This window comes from Emys orbicularis, chromosome 4 (genome assembly GCF_028017835.1).
Source record: "Emys orbicularis isolate rEmyOrb1 chromosome 4, rEmyOrb1.hap1, whole genome shotgun sequence".
Classification (NCBI taxonomy): Eukaryota; Metazoa; Chordata; order Testudines; family Emydidae; genus Emys; species Emys orbicularis.
The window spans coordinates 17,342,682-17,365,780 of NC_088686.1; the positions used below are offsets into that span (position 1 = coordinate 17,342,682).

A 23,099-nucleotide genomic window follows, 5' to 3' on the forward strand; every position below is an offset into this window, starting at 1 on the left:
ACTTGCTTTGGGCTCCTGTCACTGATTTCATGTAGTACAAGTGGCCAGTTTAGTTTTTTGTTTTGTTTTTTTTTTATTCAGGGGATTCTTTGTCTTTCTGGAACACTGATGATTCCTACCCTTGTTTGTTTTAACCATTTCGTTCCCCACAACTCTCAAGGCCCTGTATTGTGATAACCTACCATCTCATCAAAGGGAACTGACTGGAACTTTCATCAAAACCCATCAGCCATACGAGAATTCCTTTCCTTCTAGTACCGATGTTCATTCTCTGCACTTCTCAATACCCAGATGTCTGGGAGTGCGAGATCAGTCTAGGGAGTCAAACTCAAGTGTCTTGAAAATTATTAGGGAGCTGTAACCACAAAGACACCAGACTGGCCCTCAACATTTTATTTTATATTTTGCTGCTGTAAGCTGTCTCTCAGAATGATAAAACTGTCTGATTTTCCACACAGTACATTGGAAACTAGTCAAATCAGCAGTTGCCCATAGTTGATTAAACTTGGGGGGATGATCTTCCTTCTCCAGCATAATCCTTGAGCACATGATAACATTCCACTTTCTCTCTGCAAAGTGTTTTATAATGATCTAGGAAGATCAGTTTCTGCCCCTGCAAATTCTGTCATTCCTAGTTTAGGCATCTATTTTGTCTAGTTATTCTGGTTAATGGATATAATAAAAGTGTGGTTATGTTTTCAAAAGATGTCAATTAAAAATAAGAGTCTAAGCAAAAGTACAAATCAATTTGTGCACACTCTAGTACTTTATAGTGGAGACCTGATAATATTGGCACTTAATTAGTTCTTTCTATTCATAGATCTCAAAGTGCTTTCCAAAGGTGGGTAAACTCTATAATCCCCATTTAACATATGGGAAAACGAATGCACCTAAGTTTTCATGTCACACACAAGGTTATATGGTGGGTGAGTTAGTGCCAGGAATAAAACCCTAGTGTGGCTCCCAGCCTGCTGCCCTATTCACTAGACCACGCTGCTTCTTTGATAACAGAAAATATTTTCTTAATCATAACTTTCAGAGGATTCATGGCCCATTTGCCTGTGATGGAGAAATTCCTGTGATGACAAGAGAAAAGTCAAATCATCTTACTCCAGTGATTTCACCAACTTAATAGCAAACATCTGTTGCTGCTGCAAATTTAAAAAAAAAAAGCCTACTGAAAATTACTGTAATATTTTTAGCTCTTCTCTGTGAAGCAATTAGTAGAGAAATGACTGGATTGGAGCGTATAGTCAGAATTCATTTACTGTGGTGACAATTTGCGCACACACACACACGGAAAGTGCAGTACATCTCCTCTGTAAAGTTGGCGGGGTGTAATCCTCTGAAAGGTGATTATTTGTTAACAAACCAATATAACCAATACTATATTTCAGATACAATTAAAAGCAGAACTTGAATTGGAGTGGACGTTCAATGAATATGCATCTTAACTAAAATTTATATTGCTTTTATTTAGATGAAAATACAGGAGACGGTGAACTAGATCTTAGTGGAATTGACGACACTGAAATAGATAGGGTAAGATATATTTTTATTCTATCTATCTACAGTCTGATCTTAGAAGAAAAATATTGTCTTATGTGGTTTATCTTCCCATGCCCCAACCTCCCACTTTGATGGAACTTGGTTATAATGCATATAGATGGTCAGGAGTTAATGCCCATGATTATGGGAATCTGGTACCAAAACTAATGCACGTGGCCAATCTGTTACACTCTAGCTCATTCGCTGCAAGATATTATAAAATCGTAGTATGTTGTTACTGCTGCCATTTCTCATCATGTTGGAGTAATTGTTATTGGAAATGTATTTTATTTTAGAGAGAAAGGACCTTAAGTTTCATTTAGTATGAAATGCATCACGTAGTTACTTGTTGAAGATATGTTCAAGGTGTGGTGCCCTGGAAAGAGACTGTAAAATGGCATTCTGGGCTCCTGTGTTGTCTCAATGATTTCCATAACCCTTACTCAGTTTATTTTATTTGCCTGTGTGACAGTAAAGTGTAGTAGAGCTGGGCGAATAACTGATTTTTTGGTTAGCTGTTAGTTCCAGAAAACTTGGAGGGGGGGGTTAAATCGAAGCCAATTTTTTTTTTTTTTTGAATTTTTGACTAGTCAAAACATTCAGAAATATTTTGTTTTGGGTCAAACAAAACATTTTGTTTTGATTTTTGGCATTGTAAACATTTTAAAAATAAACGCAAAGGAAATGAACTAAAGGAGGGGTGGTGGTATCCCCACCCCCTTTTAAAGCCAGTAGCCCAGTGAGTAGGGTGTCCACATGAGGGTCAAGAGACCTGGCGTCCAGTCTCTGCTCCTGAGTGGGGATTCAAACCTGGGTCTGCTGCAAAGATATAGTGTATTCTGGGCTGGGGGGGGGGGGGGTGTCTCTCCTATTGGAGCTGTTCCACTTTGTATAAACAATTAAATATTCATTGGAGCAGGGCCTTGTACCTAGATCTCTCCTTTCCCAGGAGAGTGCCCTGGTTACTGAGCTATAGAGTCTCTCACATGCTCTCTGGCCCAGACTAGTCAAGTATTTCATACAAAGTGAAACAGCTTCAGCAGGAAAGATTGAGAGCCCCATCCTACAATTGCTAATAACCTAGTGGTGAGGGCACTCACCTGGGAGTAGGGAGGCCTGGGTTCAAATCCCTACTCTAGAGCAGGAATTCAAAATGGGTCTCCCCCATCCCAGATGAGTGCTCTAACCTCTGGGCTATTGGGCATAAAGGGCGCATGACCACATCCTCAGTTTTGTGAATGGTGCCTAACGCGCCTTGTGAATCTTGCCTGAAAAACCAAAATAGTTCATTTCGATAATGTGAAAAAGGAGCTGTTTTGACATTTCTGAATTTTTTCTTCTTTCATTTTCACCAAAACACTGCCAGTATTGACATGAATTCATGAAATGTTTCAGGCGACCCAAATCTGCCTTTTTTTGGGGGGGGGGGGGGAGGGGAGGGAGTTTGGGCCCAAAATTTTCTCCCAGTTTTAGGCCCAGGCTAGGATGCCCTTGTGCGAGGTGCTGTGCAAACAGTGAAAGAGTTCCTGCCTCACAGCCTAAACATACAAGATAGACAAATGGTGGCTGAAAGGGAAACAAAGGCACTGAAGTGAAGTGACGCGCTCAAGGTCACACAGCAGGTCAGTGCCTGAATCTAGGTCTCCTGACTCCCAGGCTGGTGCCCTCTCCACTAGACCATGCTAAGCTTACAAATAAAAAGTGCAGTTAAAAACCAAACAAAACCCGGTGCTATAAATTCCTCTTCATGTCCTGAAATAACTGAAAACAATGGGGTTGCATACATGTAACTGAGAATATAATTTGATCTGCAGAATCTTTTATTTTTGGTGATGGATGAGCAGGAGAGAGCCCCGCTTGACTTTCAGCACCCAGGCTGAGTCTGCCAAGCAGGCAGTTAGGAAGAATATGGAAAGGAGTGAATGTGCTATGGAAGTAACAGAAACAGTAAATACAAAAGCCCTCCATGCCAATTTCAGTTACTCATCAGAATAGATCCATAATTTAAACAGAAGCTGGGAAGGAACAAACCCATCTTCTCTTCCTGCTAGACTCTGCAGTGAAGCCATAACTCTGATGCAAGCAGGGTGAATAGTTGAGCTATGAGTGAGTGTGTTTTCATTATTATGACCCAAATTTAATACACACGGATGAAACTGAGAAAATATTGGCCAGGTAAACTGGTATTAGAACAAATGTTTTTTCCCCAAGTTTGTTCCAATGTGAAAGACGATTCCTTGCATCAGTTTCATTAGAGTTGAATTATTTTTCTCATAAACTACTTGAGTGTATATTTTATTTTGAAAAAAATCTGAAATGGTAAAAGGAATAAATTGCTAGAGAATCAAGCTGTTTTATTAGCACTTAAAACTAGTATCACTTACATTACTTGGCTGTACTCTTTTAATGCATCCACAAAATACTTTTTTTTAAAAATGTTCATAAAAAGATGAATAGTAATGGCTTGATCCAGTTTCTCCTCACAGCTTTACCAGTGTTCCTCATTCCCAACCTGCAATCAGGAACCAGTGTTACACAAAGACTAGTTGTGCTGAACCTAATATTGGATTGGTATTGTAATCTGCATATTTGAAAGCTAGGATGAGATTCATCATGCCACTTTAATATTGCAATTTCTGGACCACATTTTGGTCTGTTCCCCTGCCCCACACAACTCCAGTGACTTGAGTGAAACTGAATGAGTAGAACTGAAAATATAATTTGAATGAACTCAGATCTCCAAAGTGGAAGGACTAAAATACTAACTTATTGTGCTAGCTAGTGTTTGTCGGTTCTTTCTTTATTATCCCATTATTTCTCCTTGAACAAACTTTCCTTCATTAATCTAGTTCTAAAAATAAGGTTGAATGTGAATTGCTCTTACCTGTATTTTTTCACTGTATTTTGCCTACCATTTTCAGGTTAGTAGCTGAAAAGAAATGAACTTTATTTTGTTTTTAGTATATACTTGATGAAACGGAAGCTCAAATAAAAGCAGAACTGTGGATGAAAGAAAATGCGGATTATTTGAAGGAACAAAAGGGTAAGAAGCATAATAACTGAAATGCTGTCTCTGGTTACATGTCACAAAAAGCAATCTGATACCTGTCCTTCATGCTGGCTACCTTTCTGTCATCTTTCAGAGAAAGAAGCAAGAATAGCAAAAGAGAAGGAGCTTGGGATTTATAAGGAACACAAGGTATATGACTTAAATATTCCAATTGTGCTTAACAGTGTCCATTTGCAAATTTACTGGAAACTCATTACATTTCTTGGTCAAACTCCTCTTACAGTGGTTTAGAATAAGTTGGGGGCAATCCAAGCAATAATTCAGTTCTCCACTAGCCTAACAATAGCTTTTTATCACCCTAAACGTTAATGAAACTGTGCTGCAGCACAGCTTTTCAGATGGTGAGTGTAACATTTTCCTGCCTGAGCATTGTTGACATCTCTAGCCCAAGTCTATACTTTAAAGTCCCCCTGAACTCTGTTAGGTAGGGAACTTCTGTACATTGCGGTTGTGGCCAATTTTTTTTTTTTTTTTTTTTTTTTTTTTTTTTGCATGGAACGGTCAGTTGCATTTATGATTGCTATACTCGGTGATTACTTTGTTTAAAAATTATTCTTAAAACGTTCCTGATTTTTTTGAAAAGACATTCATGTTGTATTTGTTCTGAGTTTGCTACCACTGCAGCACTTTTGTATGTTGTTGCAGTAATGGTTTCTGTATGAAGAGGTGAACAAATCTCCATTACAGCAACTTGAAGGGATATTATTGTTCTACCTTTCATAAAGCATGTGACATTTATGTTAACAGGTGGCTTGTCCTCTCTGAGTTTAGCAGTTTAAAGCAGTCTAATTGGTCACATAGTCACAATTTACAGCATTAATATTTTGTGTAATTGACCAAGTGACAAGGCAGTCTGTGCATAATTTTCCCCATGCAGCTAAAATCTACATTAGTTTTTGGTGTGTGTTTTCCATCAGTTTTTTTTTAACAGACCAATGAAAGACACCATTTCCCAAGATATTTAAACAATAAAAAGTAAACCCGACCATGAAAGACTGTTTGATGCTTGAGAATTTCTCATTCAGGCTACATTCATACAGATGGCATTGCACAAGTAATTTTCAAAACTGTGCATAACCCTCTGGCACAGAAACAGCCCAAACACCTGCCTTTTTGTTCTGACAACATTGAGTTTTTCTCGAACTCCCTACTGTTGCTGACAACTTTAGGCTAGAACTTGATTAACATAGCGCCTGCGATTTTCAAGGTAGCATTTGACCCATGGAGATAAATAGAACAGCTATTATGCATTCAAAAATAATTCACCTGCAGATTTAGATGTTAAACCTTCTTTTGAGAAGGAAAATGTTGGGCAACACATCAGTTATTCCCTACTCTTTTAGAATGGGGACATGGGACCTTTCTTCACCTGAACAGTTGCCAGATACACTCAAAGATCTTTCTGTCTATAGCATCTCATCCTCTAGTTCTGGGTTGCAGTGTGTCAGGAAGTGTGGGGGAGACAAGGCCCTGCACCCCCCCACTTCCTGTGATTCACCATGACTCTCAGCCAGCCAGTAAAACAGAAGGTTTATTAGCTGATAGGAAAACAGTCCAAAACAGGTCTTGCAGGTACAGACAACAGGACCCCCTCAGTCAGGTCCATATTGGGGGGCAGGGAGCTTGGACCCTGGCCCCGGGTCTCCCTCCGTTTCCCCAGCCAGCTCCAAACTGAAACCCTCTCCAGCCATCTCACCCAGGCTCCCCCCGGCTCTTCCTCCAGCCTTTGTCCAGTTTCCAGGGCAGAAGGTGTCACCTGGCCCCATCCCCCTCCTGTGCTCAGGTTACATGCTCAGATATCATCCCTCAAATGAAGTCACACCCTGATATCCCCATCACCAATGCAGACAGTGCCAGTAACACTCCCACGCAACATTTCCAGGTCAATCCGCCCCACTCCCTACTCCGTGTCACGGTGTCAGTCAAAAACTTTGACTTGCAACTTTTTGACCTACACAAGACTACCTCCAAATGAACATCACTGCAATGCCTAGGATCTAACTGGAATGTGTAATTGGTCAGAGGCCAGCATTAATGCCAATCCATTTACCCACTGATTGCCAACTCTGTAATACAGTTGGCCTTCTTCACTGAATCATGCAGCAAGAGTCCTATGTTGCTCCCCAAAATAGTATTGCTGTAATTTTGAGCCTCACTTTGCAGAAATTAACTATAGGGAGAGTTATAACCCAATATGGGTCTAGTTTTAAACAAGTATTTTGGGGGAAATGTATATTTACTTTTTGGTTAATTTTATAAAATGTATTGGGAGCCTCTCTCCTGTCACTGGAACAACCCCGCCCCCCTGTAGATGATCTTTGGGAAAGAGGCTATGTTTCTCTTTGGCAACAATGCAGCAACTATGGGATTAATTTAGTAGAGCAATCATAATGACATGTGGTGACATTTGGCAAAAGATACAAAAGTTAACACCTTATCACTTGAAAAAGTCACATGGGCTCTACAATGTCCTCAGATGGCCAGAATCTCCATTTTACAGCTGATACCAGTCCTGGCACCTGCAGCAGTATAATACCCTGAAACACCATACTGGGGCATTGGCTTGGTACTGACTCCAAGTGAACCGTGCCGCCTACTGGGTCATCTAACACCAGTGTCAGCAGCACTGCAGATCACCCTTCTGTTCTGGTAAAATTATTTTGATTGTATTTAAATCACTAATTTTATATTTTAATTAAGCCAAAGAAGTCTGCAAAAAAGCGGGAGCCAATTCAAGCTAGCACAGCAGGAGAGGCAATTGAAAAGATGTTGGAACAGAAGAAAATCTCAAGTAAAATTAATTATAATGTGCTAAAGGACCTGAACAGCAAAGGAAGTAGCACACCAAAGAAAGAGGATGACAGCACCGATGACAGCAGCAACACCAAGAAGCTGTCAAGAAGAAAATCCACTGCCAGTAGGAATATAGCCAACACTGTAAACAGTATGGGAAAAAGGTATTGCAGTTGTTCATTTATATCTCTGTGAGGCTGTCTATGCATCTTTCTGGACAGACAGCGTAGATAGTGTAACGCTTGTTTGAGACTAAAGTAACATTAGGGCTCTGATTTTTATTTATTTTTCATGCAATGCCACAATGAAACCTTATTTGCCTACCACATATCAGCTGACAGCTTCTATGTGGATTAACCATCATAGTGTGAAAGAATCAATGAGAATTCACATGTGAATCTTTCAGCCATAGATGTCTATTTTTAATGTAATTCTGACATTTCTTGTCCTTCCTTTCTAAGTTGGCTTCTTCATAGTCATAGACATGACACTAAAATGCTGAAGTTTTGGCTTTTCCACTTGATATGAAAAAATAGATAGTATCCATTTGTTATGACAGCTAGCTGTTTTGATTAGCTTTTATTTCAGTTTTATTCCAAGCTTTTATTAATTGATGACACAAATATAAAGCTTCACAGTAAATACGCATGTCAGTTTTCTGGTCTGCACTTGCAAATGTTTAAGGCTGTGATGAAAACTTCTATTTTAAGGAGTAAAATAATCAAACTTGTTGGATAGATTTGGAGTATGCGTAAAGTATACAGGGAAATTGGTGTGTGCTCTCTGCAATATTCAACTGTTTTATTAGTCTGCTTCAGATAATCATTTGAACTGCTTCTATGCATAGTCATTTCTCATTTGTCTATTATATATTTCTATGGTTCCTACCTACAAAGAACCTAGTCTAAGTTTAGGCATACCATTACAATTGATAACAAAGTGTGGAGGGTAGGGGAAACAAAGATTGTGAATGAGCTACTAGGGTGTTATTGTTTGTTCATTTGTGTGTTGTTGGTGAAGACAAGCTCAAAGGTGTGAGGTGAATGAGGGAGTTGATCCCTGGTGGCAGGTTCAACCAGGAGGAGTGAGAAGGAAGCATCAGCGCAGTCATCAGTATGGAGGATGAAGTCCCCCAGGGTTGAGGGTAGGAGATTAGGAGGAGAAAGGAAATGAGATAGCCAGGAATTAAAGCCCTCGCAGAACGAGTTGGGCTAGAGATGTACCACGGTAATACAGGGGAAAGAGAAGAGCCTGATGCATGTACTTTGGAGGAGGAGAAGGAATGTGTGTTTGATGAGAAATTGGGGGGAGCCAGGGAGTGAGGGAATCAGCCACCCTATGAGAGGGTGTCAGCAGAGGGAGGAGGAGAGCCAGGTAACTGTCCGTTCAAGGTGGGAAACGGGGAGAGACTGAACTGGTGAGGAGAGGAGAGAAGATAGGTGGAGAAGCTAAATAGAGAAAGCACAGTGAGAGTCTATAGCGTTCAGATGCTTATTCTGGCCCTTGGTTTAAAAGCCAAAATTTAAGAATAAATGTGTAAATAGAGAGATCTGGCTTGTTTAAATTTCTCAATATTCCTAGGAGACTTGATTCTGCGAGAGACATTATTGTAATAGCAAAGATTTTCTCCCTTGTCTGCTATTTTTTCCTTGTTTGTTTTTTGTTATTTACCATGATTGCTGCATGCTTATACAATGTTTCCCTGGAAAGATAATAGAAATACCCTTAATAACAACATTCTTACTTCCTCGTCTCCCTTCTGACCCTTTTACATCAGCAAGAATATTGTAAATCTCCTATTTAGTTGATAATAATGGTGAGGTCTAAAAACCCACAAGCAGTGTTTTTTCTGTTAGCAAAGTGAAGTGTCAAAAAGCATTCAAGATTAATTTTTAGCATTTCACACACATTACCTTGAAGATATTTAGGCTTAACAAATTTTTGATGAGACTTAAACCAGGAGTTACATTATCTAATTAAATAATGCTCTGATTCTGTTGTCAGAAGGTGAACGCTGATATGAAAAGTAGGTGCCTTGCATCGTGGTGGTATTATTGATTTTGAAACAATTGCATATCAGAGCTGAGCATTTAGCATTAGGGGTATGTCTGCACAGTAGCTAGACACCCATAACTGGCCCGTGCCAGCTAACTTGGGCTCATGGGGCTTGGGGCTGTTTCACTGCTGTGTAGACGTCTGGACTTGGGCTGGAGCCTGGGCTCTAGGACCATCCGAGGTGGGAAGGTTCCAGAGCTATGACTCCAGCCTGAGTCCAGACGTCTACACAGCAATGAAACAGTCCCGTGAGCCCGAGTCAGCTGGCACCGGCCATCCGTGGGTGTCTAGTTGCTGTGTAGACATACTCTGGCAGGTTTTGACGGCTTCTCCACATCTTCACATCACCATTTTCAGGACCTGTTTCTCGGAAATGCTGAGCCCTTGTAGCTCCAGTTGAAGTCAGTAGGCCCTTCAGCTGCTAAGCACTTTTTTTTTTTTTTTATGCCCTAAATTAAACAATAAGGCAGTATGGAGAACTATCTAGATAAATACAAATAATTATTTTCCAAAAGTAGGTAATAAAACCATGTTTATTTTTCCCTTTTGAGTACTCAAAGCACATCCTGAGGGTGCTTGCAGAGTTCTCTATCACTGATTAGCAATTTTCAAATGTGGTTAATTTTGCAGCAAACTTGTGGGAGTTGTGTGGGGTGGGATGGGTGCACATACAGATATGTATATTAAGGAGAGCTTGCACTTCCAAAGTAATGTTCCTGCTAAAACAATACTGAGAACTTGGCAATCAAATAGATTATTTTGATTTCCTACAATTAAAGATTTATGATATTCCTTTTGATTTTCTTCCATTACTGTAAGTGCCAAACATCTTATATGGCATCCAGAAATTCCTTTGTTCAGCATTGTTATGTGTCATGCATAAATTCCTTTATTCAGCATTGTTCCTCTGAGAGGTGAATGGATAAATACTTCTCCTGTGATACAGTAATCATGGTAATTTGTATGCAATTAATAATAAAAACCCTTCACATTTCTCATTAGAAAATGAATGAAGTATATATGCCAGTATCCAGAAGACATTTGCAGAGATTCTGCTAGCTATTTATTTTTCAGTGATTTATAATCCTGCTAGTTTATCTTTAGAGGTTTTAAATATTTAGTAATCTATCTGCAGCAGCAGCTTGCATCACAAGCATCTATGAGATCAGCATGCTTTAATCCAATACTTCAATTAGTCTGAGTGATAGTTAAATCTTAAAGACGTACTGATTCAATTCTTTGGCCTAATTGAAAAGTACTGAGACCAAGCTACTGGGAACTTGACAAGTGAGGAAAGGAATATTGGTGGTAGGTGATTAAAGCAGAATTCTTGTATGGGAAGCAGAGTTTCAATATGGAACAGTCTTCCTTGCTCCCCATTCTCAAATGAAAATGTTCTTCGTGCTTACTTGACTTCTATGATTAGCAGAGGTCATCATAGTATAGGAAGGGTCATCTTACTGTATGTAGTGCAAGGAAGGATGTGGCTCATCTTCAACTCTCTACCCTTCTAAATCTTTCACACTATAAAATACGATGGATTATCATAGGACTTCTCTTTATAGTTATACTTTATAGTTACAAGAGAATCCCCCCAATCTTATTTAAAAGTGAGTCATTTACTTGCAGGTATAAATCCGTATTTCCTTATGCCTTTTAGGCTACATGTTTGTAAGAACAGATTCAGACTAAAACCCTTTGAATGGAAACTTTTTATATATATAAACACAGAATAAGGATAGACAGAGTATTAAAGAAAGATCTTCCATGTTTTGTTCAGTGTTTTCACAGCTAAGGAAACAAATGCTATAATGTTGTATAATTATTGATTCCCAACAAATATTTAAGTAGGTGGAGTGTTAAGAAAGTTTCATAGAAACAAGCTAAAATCTTATTTCCTTGGTAAACTATCTTTTTAATAGAGCTTCATTGGTGATATAATAATTACTGTTAAACTAATAGGAAAATTAAATTCCAAAGAGCATTTACTTTATCTACCCTTTTACACTTTTCTAAACTGCAAACAAACCCTGATTTGAAAGCTGGGTTTGTAGTTACTGGATTTTTGATGGGCTAGTGATGTCAAAGAACGGTTTTTAAGAACCAAGCAAACATCTTGCTCTTCAGTAAAGAAGTATCATCAAATATACCAATATTTTCAAAAGCTAGCTGGATTTTTGAGTGTTTTGCTTTACCACAAACTGGATGAATTATATGCTTTTTAGAAAACAACATACTTTATTTGAATGCATTTCCAAGAAATATGCTGGAGTTGTACTTAATATGCCCATCAACATTAGTACTGAACTCAATGAAGAAAGAATTTGAGGGTTTATTTATAAAAATAAGATTAATTAAATTTCTCATTGCATATAATTTTTTTGTCTCCAGTGAGTACCAAGACTACTGTCTGGTTGGAGAGTCAAGTAATTTTATTTTTGACACACTGAATGAGGCAATAACCTCCTCCTATTTAGTATGTCTGGGTTTTTAGGATCTAGTGCATGAATAATTGTTTGATTTATACTGAATACTATCAAAATAGTTGCCACAGCTTAATTTTAATTACCCAGTTGCACAGTTGATCTTCAGTCATGTTTTTTTAATGTGAAACAGGATTCATAATTATATAGGGATAGCATGTTAATTCTTTTTTTTAAAGGCTAATCAAATAACTTCCATTTTATATATGCTAAAGTTCCAATTTTGAACAGAGTTATATCCTGGAATTCTTGAATTGTGATAGAGGAGGGGATCTAGGTCTGGTGGAAGCTTTAATACTTTACATTTACTTGAACTGAAATGTTACTACATTACTTGCGAAGTGAAATCTGTTGTAACAAGAAAGTATGGGAACTGAAGGGCCTTTCAAGTCATTACTTTTAAAAAATTTAAGCCTATTTATTGCTATGTACTTGAAATTGGCAATGATATCTGAGAGGACAGGATATATTATCAAGGGAATAAATGTGTCAAGTTAATCTCACAAAAAACTTGTCGTGGAAGAAATGAAGCAGGATTGTAAAGCACAGCTAAATCTCTTTTAATAAAATAAGGTTGTTCTGAACAAAAGGATGTGCATATACAATAGAAAACTAACTCATGTTTATTACAAAGATAGCAAAAGCCCTCAGTGGAGTTTTCAGGAATGAGTGTATTTGAAATTTACTTCCAAAAATTGTTTATTGCCTCACTCCTTTCTTGTAGTTATTGATCCTATTAGTAGATACATTTTGTTAGCTGATGGCTAACCAATGCCAATATGGCTGAGTTGCTAGCAGTCGTGCCACTGAGTCAGAAGATCCATGGATTCATGGCCTACATATTGCTGACATTGCAATGCAGTGTTAGGGATGTGCTGCAATGTTAGAGCCTTGGGGTGGCTTGTTAAATTAGCATCTGTTCTGTTCCCATTTCTGTTGGGTTTCCAAGTCTGTCTCATGGCCCAGCATCCTAGCCAACATTTCCCTTCTCACTAAAAGAGGTTGCAATTCCCAGGTAGTATGTAGTACTATTACATAGTACTCAGCACACAACAGCTGCTCCATTGCCTGGACAGTGATTTTGCTACTTGTATTTAAGTCGTTATTCTGTCATGTGCTTATCTTGAGTATGACAGTTGCCTTCCGATCTGATAAGTTTAAATATTTCAGTTCTAGATTATTTTTGTTCAAAATATCTCCAGAAATGCTGGACATGTGTTTCACGGGTCCCTTTCATTTCAGTGGATCTTTTGAAATGTGACATGCAAAAATTCGCAAGGAATGAGCAGGTCTTAAAAGCTGCTCATCTGCTTTTAATCAGGAAACTTGCCTCTTCAGATGCATTTTGGGCACTGTGGTTGATTAGTAGAATATGTAGGTGCTTTTACTGGAAAAAAAACTATTTCCCACACATTCAGGACCATAGATAGTATGGAACAAATTATGCTGTGCACTTTATTTTTAGTTACAGGACTGGAATTGACATAAAACTAGAACACTAAGTAGCATACCATTTCAGTGTTGGAAATGCCCTAGGCTCAGCTAAGTAAATATGCTCAGTGTGGATGTCCATTATTGCTTATCTTGCTATCGTCATGACTTGTGATTTATTTCTCTATACTCCAAACAACCAGCAGCTGCTTTGTTTGTGATGTATAATATGTTCAGTGTACAGTATTTAGCTTTGTAAGGTATTGGTATTGTGGGCGGAGCTCAAGTTTTCCAAATCAAGGAACTTTCGGATCAGTTACCTGGATTGTACAGAATAGAGTTTCAGTTTAGTAATCCAAGATATTTCTGGGTGATTAAAAAATTAGAATTGGCTAACCTGTCTTGTTTTCACTTAGATGGTGAATCAGCTAGACTTGGGAAGCCAAGGTCAGATGATACATATGGGTATGCCTACTCTGCAACTAGACACCCGTGGCTGGCCCATGCCAGCTGATGGGCTCACGGGGCTTGGGCTAAGGTCTGTTTAATTGCGGTGTAGGTGTTCAGGCTCGGGCTGCAGCCTGAGCTCTGGAACCCTCCCACCTTGAGAGCCCTAGAGCCTGGGTTCCAGCCCGAGTTCGAATGTCTGCACCTCGGTTAAACAGCCTCCCGAGTCAGCTGGCACAGGCCAGCAATGGGCTTTTAATTGCAGGGTAGACATACTCTGTGTGTGAGAGAACCAAGGCTGTATTTCTACATACAGTACTGTTAATTTGCCTCACGAACCATGCTAATAGCGAGTAATGTAATTCTTAAGGTAACAAAGCACTCTGTTAATTTACATTATCAAGGAAAGAATTGGTCTTTTAGGGCTATGGTCCTGGTGCTAGGAAAAAATAGTATTTAAAGCATCATAGAATCATAGAATATCAGGGTTGGAAGGGACCTCAGGAGGTCATCTAGTCCAACCCCCTGCTCAAAGCAGGACCAATCCCCAACTAAATCATCCCAGCCAGGGCTTTGTCAAGCCTGACCTTAAAAACTCCCAAGGAAGGAGATTCCACCACTTCCCTAAGTAACCTATTCTAGTGCTTCACCACCCTCCTAGTGAAAAAGTTTTTCCTAATAGCCAACCTAAACCTCCCCCACTGCAACTTGAGACCATTACTCCTTGTTCTGTCATCTGGTACCACTGAGAACAATCTAGATCCATCCTCTTCGGAACCCCCTTTCAGGTAGTTGAAAGCAGCTATCAAATCCCCCTCATTCTTCTCTTCTGCAGACTAAATAATCCCAGTTCCCTCAGCCACTCCTCGTAAGTCATGTGCTCCAGCCCACTAATCATTTTTGTTGCCCTCCGCTGGACTCTTTCCAATTTTTCCACATCCTTCTTGTAGTGTGGGGCCCCAAACTGTACACAATACTCTAAATGAGGCCTCACCAATGCCGAATAGAGGGGAATGATCACGTCCCTCGATCTGCTGGCAATACTCCTACTTATACAGCCGAAAATGCCGTTAGCCTTCTTGGCAACAAGGACATACTGTTGACTCTCATCCAGCTTCTCGTCCACTGTAACCCCTAGGTCCTTTTCTGCAGAACTGCTGCCTAGCCACTCGGTCCCTGGTCTGTAGCAGTGCCTGGGATTCTTCCATCCTAAGTGCAGGACTCTGCACTTGTCCTTGTTGAACCTTGTTGAACCTCATCAGATTTCTTTTGGCCCAATTCAGTTTGAAAGTTTGAAGTTCATGGTTTAACTAAAAGGACAGTAGGTAGATGTATTTCTTCAGGAATTCCCTGAAGGTCAAAGATTTTGTGTGAGAGCAAAGTTTGTAGAGATACAATCCCATGTGTTTGACAGATTTGAAGCACTTGTGAGTCTTTTCCGAGTGTGTTATATGCTTTAATTTTCCAACCATTTATTTATTTTTATTTTTCAGAACTGTCTTCAGCTCTTCATGTAAGTTACTTTTGATATCCCCCCTCTCACTTTGAGGTCTGCTACATGGCTTGGAATTCATAGGTATTACTGAAAATGAGATATTAAGTTTTACTTCTGGTCTTCTGCTGTGCTACAGGCTTTACTTCTGTGTGGTGACTAGCAGAGGGTCACTGGCATGAAATTCACTTTTGGAAGAACTCCCTTTTAGAAGAGAGGCTGGCGCTGACCCACCTTGTTCAGATTGTAGTTCCAAGATCTTTCTCTCAGTCAGCTGTCTTATTTTTATGTTATATTTGTTAGGTATGCCCTTTAACAGGAATGTGTTCTCTTTTAAAGCATGCTAGTAATGGTTATTTGGTTGTTTGCCTAAACTCTAATTGTTGTTGCCCACTTAAAATGGGGATTTTTCTGCATGTCTTCACATGTGAATGTGCTGTATAGAATAGGCTTTTGGTTCGGATATTAGCTAATTGGTAAATAGATCCCCTGGAATGTTTTCATGAGATGCCCTGTGAAGGGCAGCTAAACTCTTAGTCCTCTGTACTCTATACACCTCTACCTCAATATAACGCTGTCCTCGGGAGCCAAAAAATTTTACCGCGTTATAGGTGAAACCACGTTGCATTGATCTTGCTTTGATCCACCGGAGTGCGCAGCCCCCCCCCCCCCCCCCCGGAGCACTGCTTTACCATGTTATATCGGGTCGCGTTATATAGGGGTAGAGGTGTACTTTGTGAGTTTGTAGCGTAATGTGTACATGTTTGAGTTTTGCTTCTGTATTTTATAATTTAGATCCAAGTAAAAGGATAGTGTAATAAAAATGACTGATGCTTTGTATTTGTAAAACTGTAGCATTTACCAAGCGCCTCCATTTAAAATAAATCTTACCGATATCTAACTTGGTAACCTTTAGTGGGGACACATTTATGTAAATTGGTTTCATCTTGTTTTCATTTACAAAAAACAAACCTGAGAGAAATGGTTGCTTAACCAAAGAGGTAGGTGTTTGCCACTTGTCAGTATTTGCCCTGCTGCCTTATTAAAGCTATTAAAGATAGTTACATGGGGGAGGTCTTTACAGAGGGCCTTGAAAAGAGCTGATGCACAAACTCACTCTCTCACAGTACCTTCCAGTATCTGCCAGGTGTGTGTGTTGAGACTTCAGGGTTGGATTTGAACTCATATTGCCTATGTGCTGCTCAGGTGAGATGGCCACAACATTCTCCCTTGAGCTGTTCAAGGCCTGTGAGTTATAGCTACTTTTCAACTCCTTTCCCTTCTCCCTGCAGATGTGCAGTGTGATCCATTTGGTGCAAGAACCTTAGAACTGCTGCAGCTCACCTAACTGGAGAACCAAACTCTTTGTAATTTGATTTCCCCCAAAGGGGTAGTGGGTGGCATGCACTCTGTTGGGGTGACTCTCAAACATGTGAGACCTTGGTGCAGTGATCTCGGCCCTCGTTTGATTTCTATCTGTGTGGAAAAAATTGTTGCCAACACATGAATTTTAAGAAAAGCTGTTTTTGTGGGAGCTGTATCTTGGGAATCCCGTGGTCAAATGGACCGAAATTTGGTTCAGTAACTGAACCTCATGCCCCCATGAGGCACACCAAATTTCAAGGCTAGATTTTAGTGCACTCAGAAGAGTTGATGTTAAATGGAAAACTGGTCATAACCTTAACTATAGCATTGCTGGCATTCTGCTATAATCTCATTTATTATCCAGGGGCTGATTTGAAAGATGGAACCCCTAAGCACAGTCTGAGGACAGCCTACTGTTAAGAATACAGCACCTCTCCTTTCCCATCAGGTGGGATTGAGGGCTGGTCTTGACAGACACCCACTATAATACAGTTATCCTAAAATCTTGGTAGCAACTCTAGGGTTACCATTCGTCCGGATTTACCCGGACATGTCCTGCTTTTTGTGTTAAAAATAGCGTCCGGGGGGGAATTTGTAAATCACTAAAAATGTCCGGGATTTCCCCCCCCAGGCAGAGCGAGGCGCGGCTGGGAGGGCTGCAGGAAATTCAGCCGCTGGCATGGGGCTCTGGCAGCCAGAGCCCTTCTCCCGCAGCTTGCCGGGCTGGACTCCGGAGCAGCTGTAGAGCTCCTCCTCCCCGCCCCCCCCGCCCCCGCATTCTGAGCCGGCCGGCCTGCCGGGCCGTTTGCATCAGGCCTCGGCAGCTCCTCCTCCCCCCACTTCTCCTTCTCCCCAGCGCCCCGCTCCGGCAGCACTGTGCGGGGGCAGGGACCGGGTTGTGTGTTGCGCTGGGGAGCGTAGCCACGTGTCCGGCTCCGCACAGAGCCCAACACCATGTTCTGAGCGGCAGGGTAAGGGGGCCAGGGGGCAGGAGAAGGGGCAGGGAGATTTTGGAGGGGGCAGTCAAGAGACGGGGGGGGGGGGGTCGGGAGTTCGGGGGGGGCTTTTTTAGGGGGGGTGGATAAGGTTTTGGGCAGTCAGGGTACAGGTAGGGGGTAGGGTCCTGGGGGGCAGTTAGGGTGGGGGGTCTTAGGAGGGGGCAGTTAGGGGACAAGGAACAGGGAGGCTTAGGTAGGGGGTGGGGTTCTGGAGGGCAGTTAGGAGCAGGGGTCCCAGGAGGGGGCAGTCAGGGGACAAGGAGCGAGGGGGGGGGTTGGGAGTTCTCGGGGGGGCTGTCAGGCGGCAGGGGTGGGGAGAGGGATCGGAGCAGTCGGGACAGGGAGCAGAGGGGTTTAGATGGGTCGGGAGTTCTGGGGGGGGGGGGCTGTCAGGGGGTGGGGAGTGGTTGGATGGGGCGTGGGAGTCCCAGGGGTCTGTCTGGGGGTGGGGGTGTGGATAAGGGTTGGGGCAATCAGGGTACAGGTAGGGGGTAGGGTCCTAGGGGGCCAGTTAGGATGGGGGGAGGGTCTCAGGAGGGGGCAGTCAGGGGACAAGAGGCAGGGAGGCTTAGGTAGGGGGTGGAGTCCTGGGGGGCAGTTAGGGGCAGGGGTCCCAGGAGGGGGCAGTCAGGGGACAAGGAACGGGGGGAGGGTTGGAGGTTCTGAGGGGGGCGGGAAGTGGGAGGGGCAGGGGCGGGGCTAGGGCGGGGCTCCTCCCGTCCTCTTTTTTGCTTGCTGAAATATGGTAATCCTAAGCAACTCCACACCATCACGTGTAAGTATTCTATAAACTTCCGAAAATTAGCCCCTTTCCAGCTACTGTACTACAGATATCAGGAGTGGTTTTGGTTCTCCTTTGAGTATTGCTTCCACTGATCTCCATTCTTGAAGAGACTGTGCCTTTGCACCACAGACTGCAGAACCATTTGCAGACAGTAATTGTCGAGGCAGTGCATTTTTCTGTCACACACAATCAGACATTCAGAGTGAGGTTACCAAAGAGCGTCCATACTGCCCTCAGTTCTTTTTCATACGCTGTAGGTCTCAGAATCTTTTCCACCTTTTGATGCCTTTTCTCCTACTTAGTTAATGGTGTTAAGTTTAGTTGTTTCATCTTTGGGGCTTTTTGTTTTTGGGAGGTAAAAGGATCTTGGAATCACTGATAGTGAGTATATTGGGTTTAAAAGAATAAAATTCCGTGACAAATCCTCTCTATCTCTCCTACATAACAAATTATCTGAGTGAGCAGAAGCCCCCTTAAATATCCTAATTTAAAAAATGGCTATATGCAAGCTGTTTGTGAAATGCAAATCTGTTTATGAGATATAAAAATAACCCCTTCAAAGCTGGGGAAAGAAACCTCTGGGAATATGTGGCAGTGTGAGCCCTTCCACATCGCGGGTTCCAAAGATCCAAAATAATTCAAACATTTTTAATTTAAAAATTAAAAAAAAAAATGGATCTGGGTTGACCTCTGAGTCTAGACTTGGGTCAAGTCTACTTAATTCTACAGCATCCTTATTGTTTAATATAAACTGGATATCACTCTTTTCCCTTCCATTCAAGGAAATATTTTCCTTCTATGGTCCAGTTTGAGGTCATGTGGGCAGCTCAAAAATGCAGAATGAATTTTAATGACTATCTATAAAATAATTTCTTCCTGAATTGAAGACTATGTATGAGCAATTCTAGCCCACAGGGTAACTTTGTATGATGATCGTGTTAAGTGCCCCTCAATTCATATCCGCTTAGTCTCATTTTCAGTTTGTGTTAGAAAATGCTCAGTGTTGCCTTGTGATTTTCTGTTTCAGATTTCACTCAATTAATTTGATAAGAGGAGTTTTTTCTTTGAGAAATTGGGGGACAAACAAACAAAACCAAACCCTAGAAAATATTTCATATACTAGTTAAGGTTTGAGCATTGGCCTGCTGAACTCAGGGTTGTGAGTTCAATCCTTGAGGGGACCACTTAGGGATCTGGGGCAAAATCAGTACTTGGTCGTCCTGCTAGTGAAGGCCGGGGGCTGGACTCGATGACCTTTCAAGGTCCCTTCCAGTTCTAGGAGATAGGATATCTCCATTAATTTAACCTGGCCTGGGAGCTGTAGAATAAAAAAAAAAAAAACATTCCGGTGATAATGGCAGCTAAAATTCTGCTAATAAAAGGGGGGAGGGATAGTTCAGTGGTTTGAGCATTGGCCTGCTAAGCCCAGGGTTGTGAGTTCAATCCTTGAGGGAGCCACTTAAGTATCTGGGGTAAAATCAGTAAAATCTTGGTCCTGCTAGTGAAGGCAGGGGGCTGGACTCGATGACCTTTCAAGGTCCCTTCCAGTTCTAGGAGATAGGATATCTCCATTAATTTAATTTAATTTATTAGAACTTGAAGGTGCATATCATACTGTGACAGGGGGGAGGGAGACTCAAGCTGATAATGACTAGATTTCTGTGGAATTGCATTCGTGAATTGGCTTCCCCTTGGCCCCACTCCAGCAAAGCCCATTTGTTGACCTTTAGAATACAACACTTGTATATTTGCTCAGTTTTCTTAATGAAGGGGAAGGTCTGTGCGCATGCGCGTGTGTTCTCGCACAGTTTGATGTTGGATGTTTTCAGCTGATGTTGGTTAACTTGCATTTTATTAGAAATTGGACATAAATGTGGTTGAAGTATTTTTAGCTGGCACAGTATTTAAGATGGGGGGGGGGTAAACATACTGGATCAGGGAATAAAACATACAAAATGTTAACCTTTGCTAACTGCCATATCATATTCATTATCCCCCCCCCCCCCCAAAGATTAATACTCAAATGAGACAGGAAATCCCACAAAGGGTTTTGTTTCGTGATACTGCATACAGTTCCAGTCCAGAGAATTACTAATAATTACATAACAGTGACTGCAGTTCTTAAACTGAAGCTCATGTGGTGGTGGAAATTATAAAGATCTGCTACAAAACTCAAGAGCATATGTGGCTGGTTCACCTAGTATTTCATAGCATCCAGATAATTAGTTGTAAATTGGCTAGTGTACTGTAGCTCAGTCATCATTATATAAGTGCTATTCCATTACCAAGTAATGATCCCCATGCACTTGTGGTAACTGATTTCTGCCTTACCTTGCTGTGTTTGTTACTAAATATAGAACAAAACGTTTTGAAATCGTTATTAGAATATGACTTGGGAAGATTTATGCAGAAAATGTAGCTGTGCTTCTCTTTTTAGTTCATTTTTTCCCTGTAAGTCATCAAACTCTGAACCATATTTTGCCCTTCCTATGCAGTAGCTGAACAACCCAGATGCCATGCTAGGGGGTTGTGCGGGCCACATGTGAAAGAGGTAGTTTCAGTGCATTGCTACACCTCTCTCTTTACCTCTTCCCTGATGGAGCCCACTTTCTTATGGCCCTGAGAAAAGGGGAAGGAGTCTGTTAGGAATTACAATGCTTAAAACATTGATTTCGTCTAGGTACAGTATTTTCTCTCCCTCCATGTTCTTTCTACACTGCAGAGCTGGTCACCTGTGAAGCGTACCAGAAGCCCATGTTGGAGAGCAAGGGTAGAGATGGAGAGGCACATAAGCAGGGTCTGGTGCACGACCCTGAAATTGGTTTGCCAGTGATCTGTCTCCCAAAGGGGTGATACTGCAGCAGCCTCGGAGTCTTAGGTCTGGTCTACACTGGGGGGGTGAGAGATCGATCTAAGTTACGCAACTTCAGCTACATGAGTAATGTAGCTGAAGTCGATGTACTTAGACCTACTCACCGCGGTGTCTTCACTGCAGTGAGTTGACTGCTGGCACTCTCCTGTCGATTCCGCCTGCACCTCTCGCTCCGGTGGAGTACCGGAGTGAACGGGAGAGCGCTCGGCGGTCAATTTATCGCGTCTATACTAGACGCGATAAATCAAACCCTGCTGGATCAATCGCTGCCCATCGATCCAGCAGGTAATGTAGACAAGCCCTTAGAGTTTTTGCTCTTGTTTGTGCTCTCAGATGGCATCAGTCATACCACCAACTGCACCAAAGTAAAAGTTTTGATGTAAAACTATGGGGATAATAATTTAATACAGTAGCATTACTGCAGCCTCCAGTGGGACATAACTTGGTTGCTTTCAAACATGTGATGGATGTTAGTTGTGTTGCTTTAATACACTACTGGAAGATGCCCAGATATTACAGTGATGAGTGTGGAATAAACCATATAAAATTACTCTGTATACCAGTATGTCTGTTTACTCTTGCTCACAAACAGTGTTGTTTTTACAGGTGATACTGATGTAAAAGAAGCATATACAACTTTGTGTAGTGTTTATTAAAGAAAAAAAGCACACCAGAATATTTAATGATCTCAGTATTTTTGAGATACAGGGAGAAAATATTTTAAATATGCACAACTTACCATTTTTAAAGAGTAAGTTTAGAAGTTCTGTGTTCACATATCTTTTCCAATGAGTCTCACTTTTGGTGTAAATAGAATATACTGTACAACATTACTAGTACTTATTTAAATATTCCACAGTGTGATATTTAAACATCATGACAATTTTTTATATGGGAAAAATTAGGGTGTCACTTTTGGCCCCGTTTGAGATTTCTTTACAAATTACTCCCTTCTAAATTCTTCTGACAAGCCAGCATAGTACATATTTAAAGAAAACAGTGATGTTTTTGTAAATCAATATTTTATAAAACATAGACTCCTATAAACTGTGCACTGAATTTCATGAAAATATTTCTAAACATTTTTTTTTACGCTGAGACACAGGCTGTAGTGTTTGGAATTTTATTCCATTTTTTAAAAAAGGACTGATTTAAAGCTACTAATATCTTCTCCATTGCCACACTAGTCCAAAAGTACCCACTATAAACTGAGGAGTAGGCAATCTGTAACACATCTCAAAATTTGTACAATGCAAGATATCTGAGGAAGCTAAAAATGTATCAAATGACTTACTAGCTGGAGAGGCTTAGCTGGAAGGCGCTTATTTGTTTAAAAATAAACCTCCTCTCGCTGACCTTTGAAGACCCTGACTGCGTCTGACTCAGTCTAACCTGGACAGATTAGGAAAGTCCTTAACATCAAAAGAAATTGCAGACAGACTCTTGTCTCAGAGAGTCCCATTGTATTTTGGAGTGATTTATCAGGACATGGCCGTCTCCCTGCTCAGGAGCCTGCACCCGCTGGCACAAACAATACAGCAGCAGCCATGTTGCTGTAGGTCAGTCTTGCAGACTACAAACTTTGCATTGTGAAAACAAACAGGGTCTCTGATTCTATAGATTAATAACCTGCCTCTTTATTTCATTAGTCTGAACATGTTTTGAGGAATTGCTGTCTTTATTGAATCAAGATTTTCATTTAAAATCAAAGTGGCTTCCTGTCTACCATCTCCAAGAGTGGATTACTAACTTTTTGTTCAA

General features: G+C 41.0%; 1 protein-coding gene across 3 annotated transcripts in view; it reads left to right on the plus strand.

Annotated features, from left to right (window-relative positions):
* BRF1 (BRF1 RNA polymerase III transcription initiation factor subunit) overlaps positions 1-23,099 on the plus strand; it is a 243,246-nt gene that overhangs the window by 177,764 nt on the left and 42,383 nt on the right. The window contains exons 10-15 of one of the 3 annotated variants that reach the window (XM_065402498.1): positions 821-841; positions 1,481-1,542; positions 4,510-4,591; positions 4,692-4,747; positions 7,319-7,575; positions 15,321-15,398. In XM_065402498.1, coding sequence (XP_065258570.1) covers positions 821-841; positions 1,481-1,542; positions 4,510-4,591; positions 4,692-4,747; positions 7,319-7,575; positions 15,321-15,375 — 533 coding nt within the window. In that variant the 3' untranslated portion in view covers positions 15,376-15,398. Of the gene's footprint in view, positions 1-820; positions 842-1,480; positions 1,543-4,509; positions 4,592-4,691; positions 4,748-7,318; positions 7,576-15,320; positions 15,399-23,099 lie in introns of those variants that run through there. The other 2 variants (XM_065402496.1, XM_065402497.1) reach the window with 2 other exon arrangements.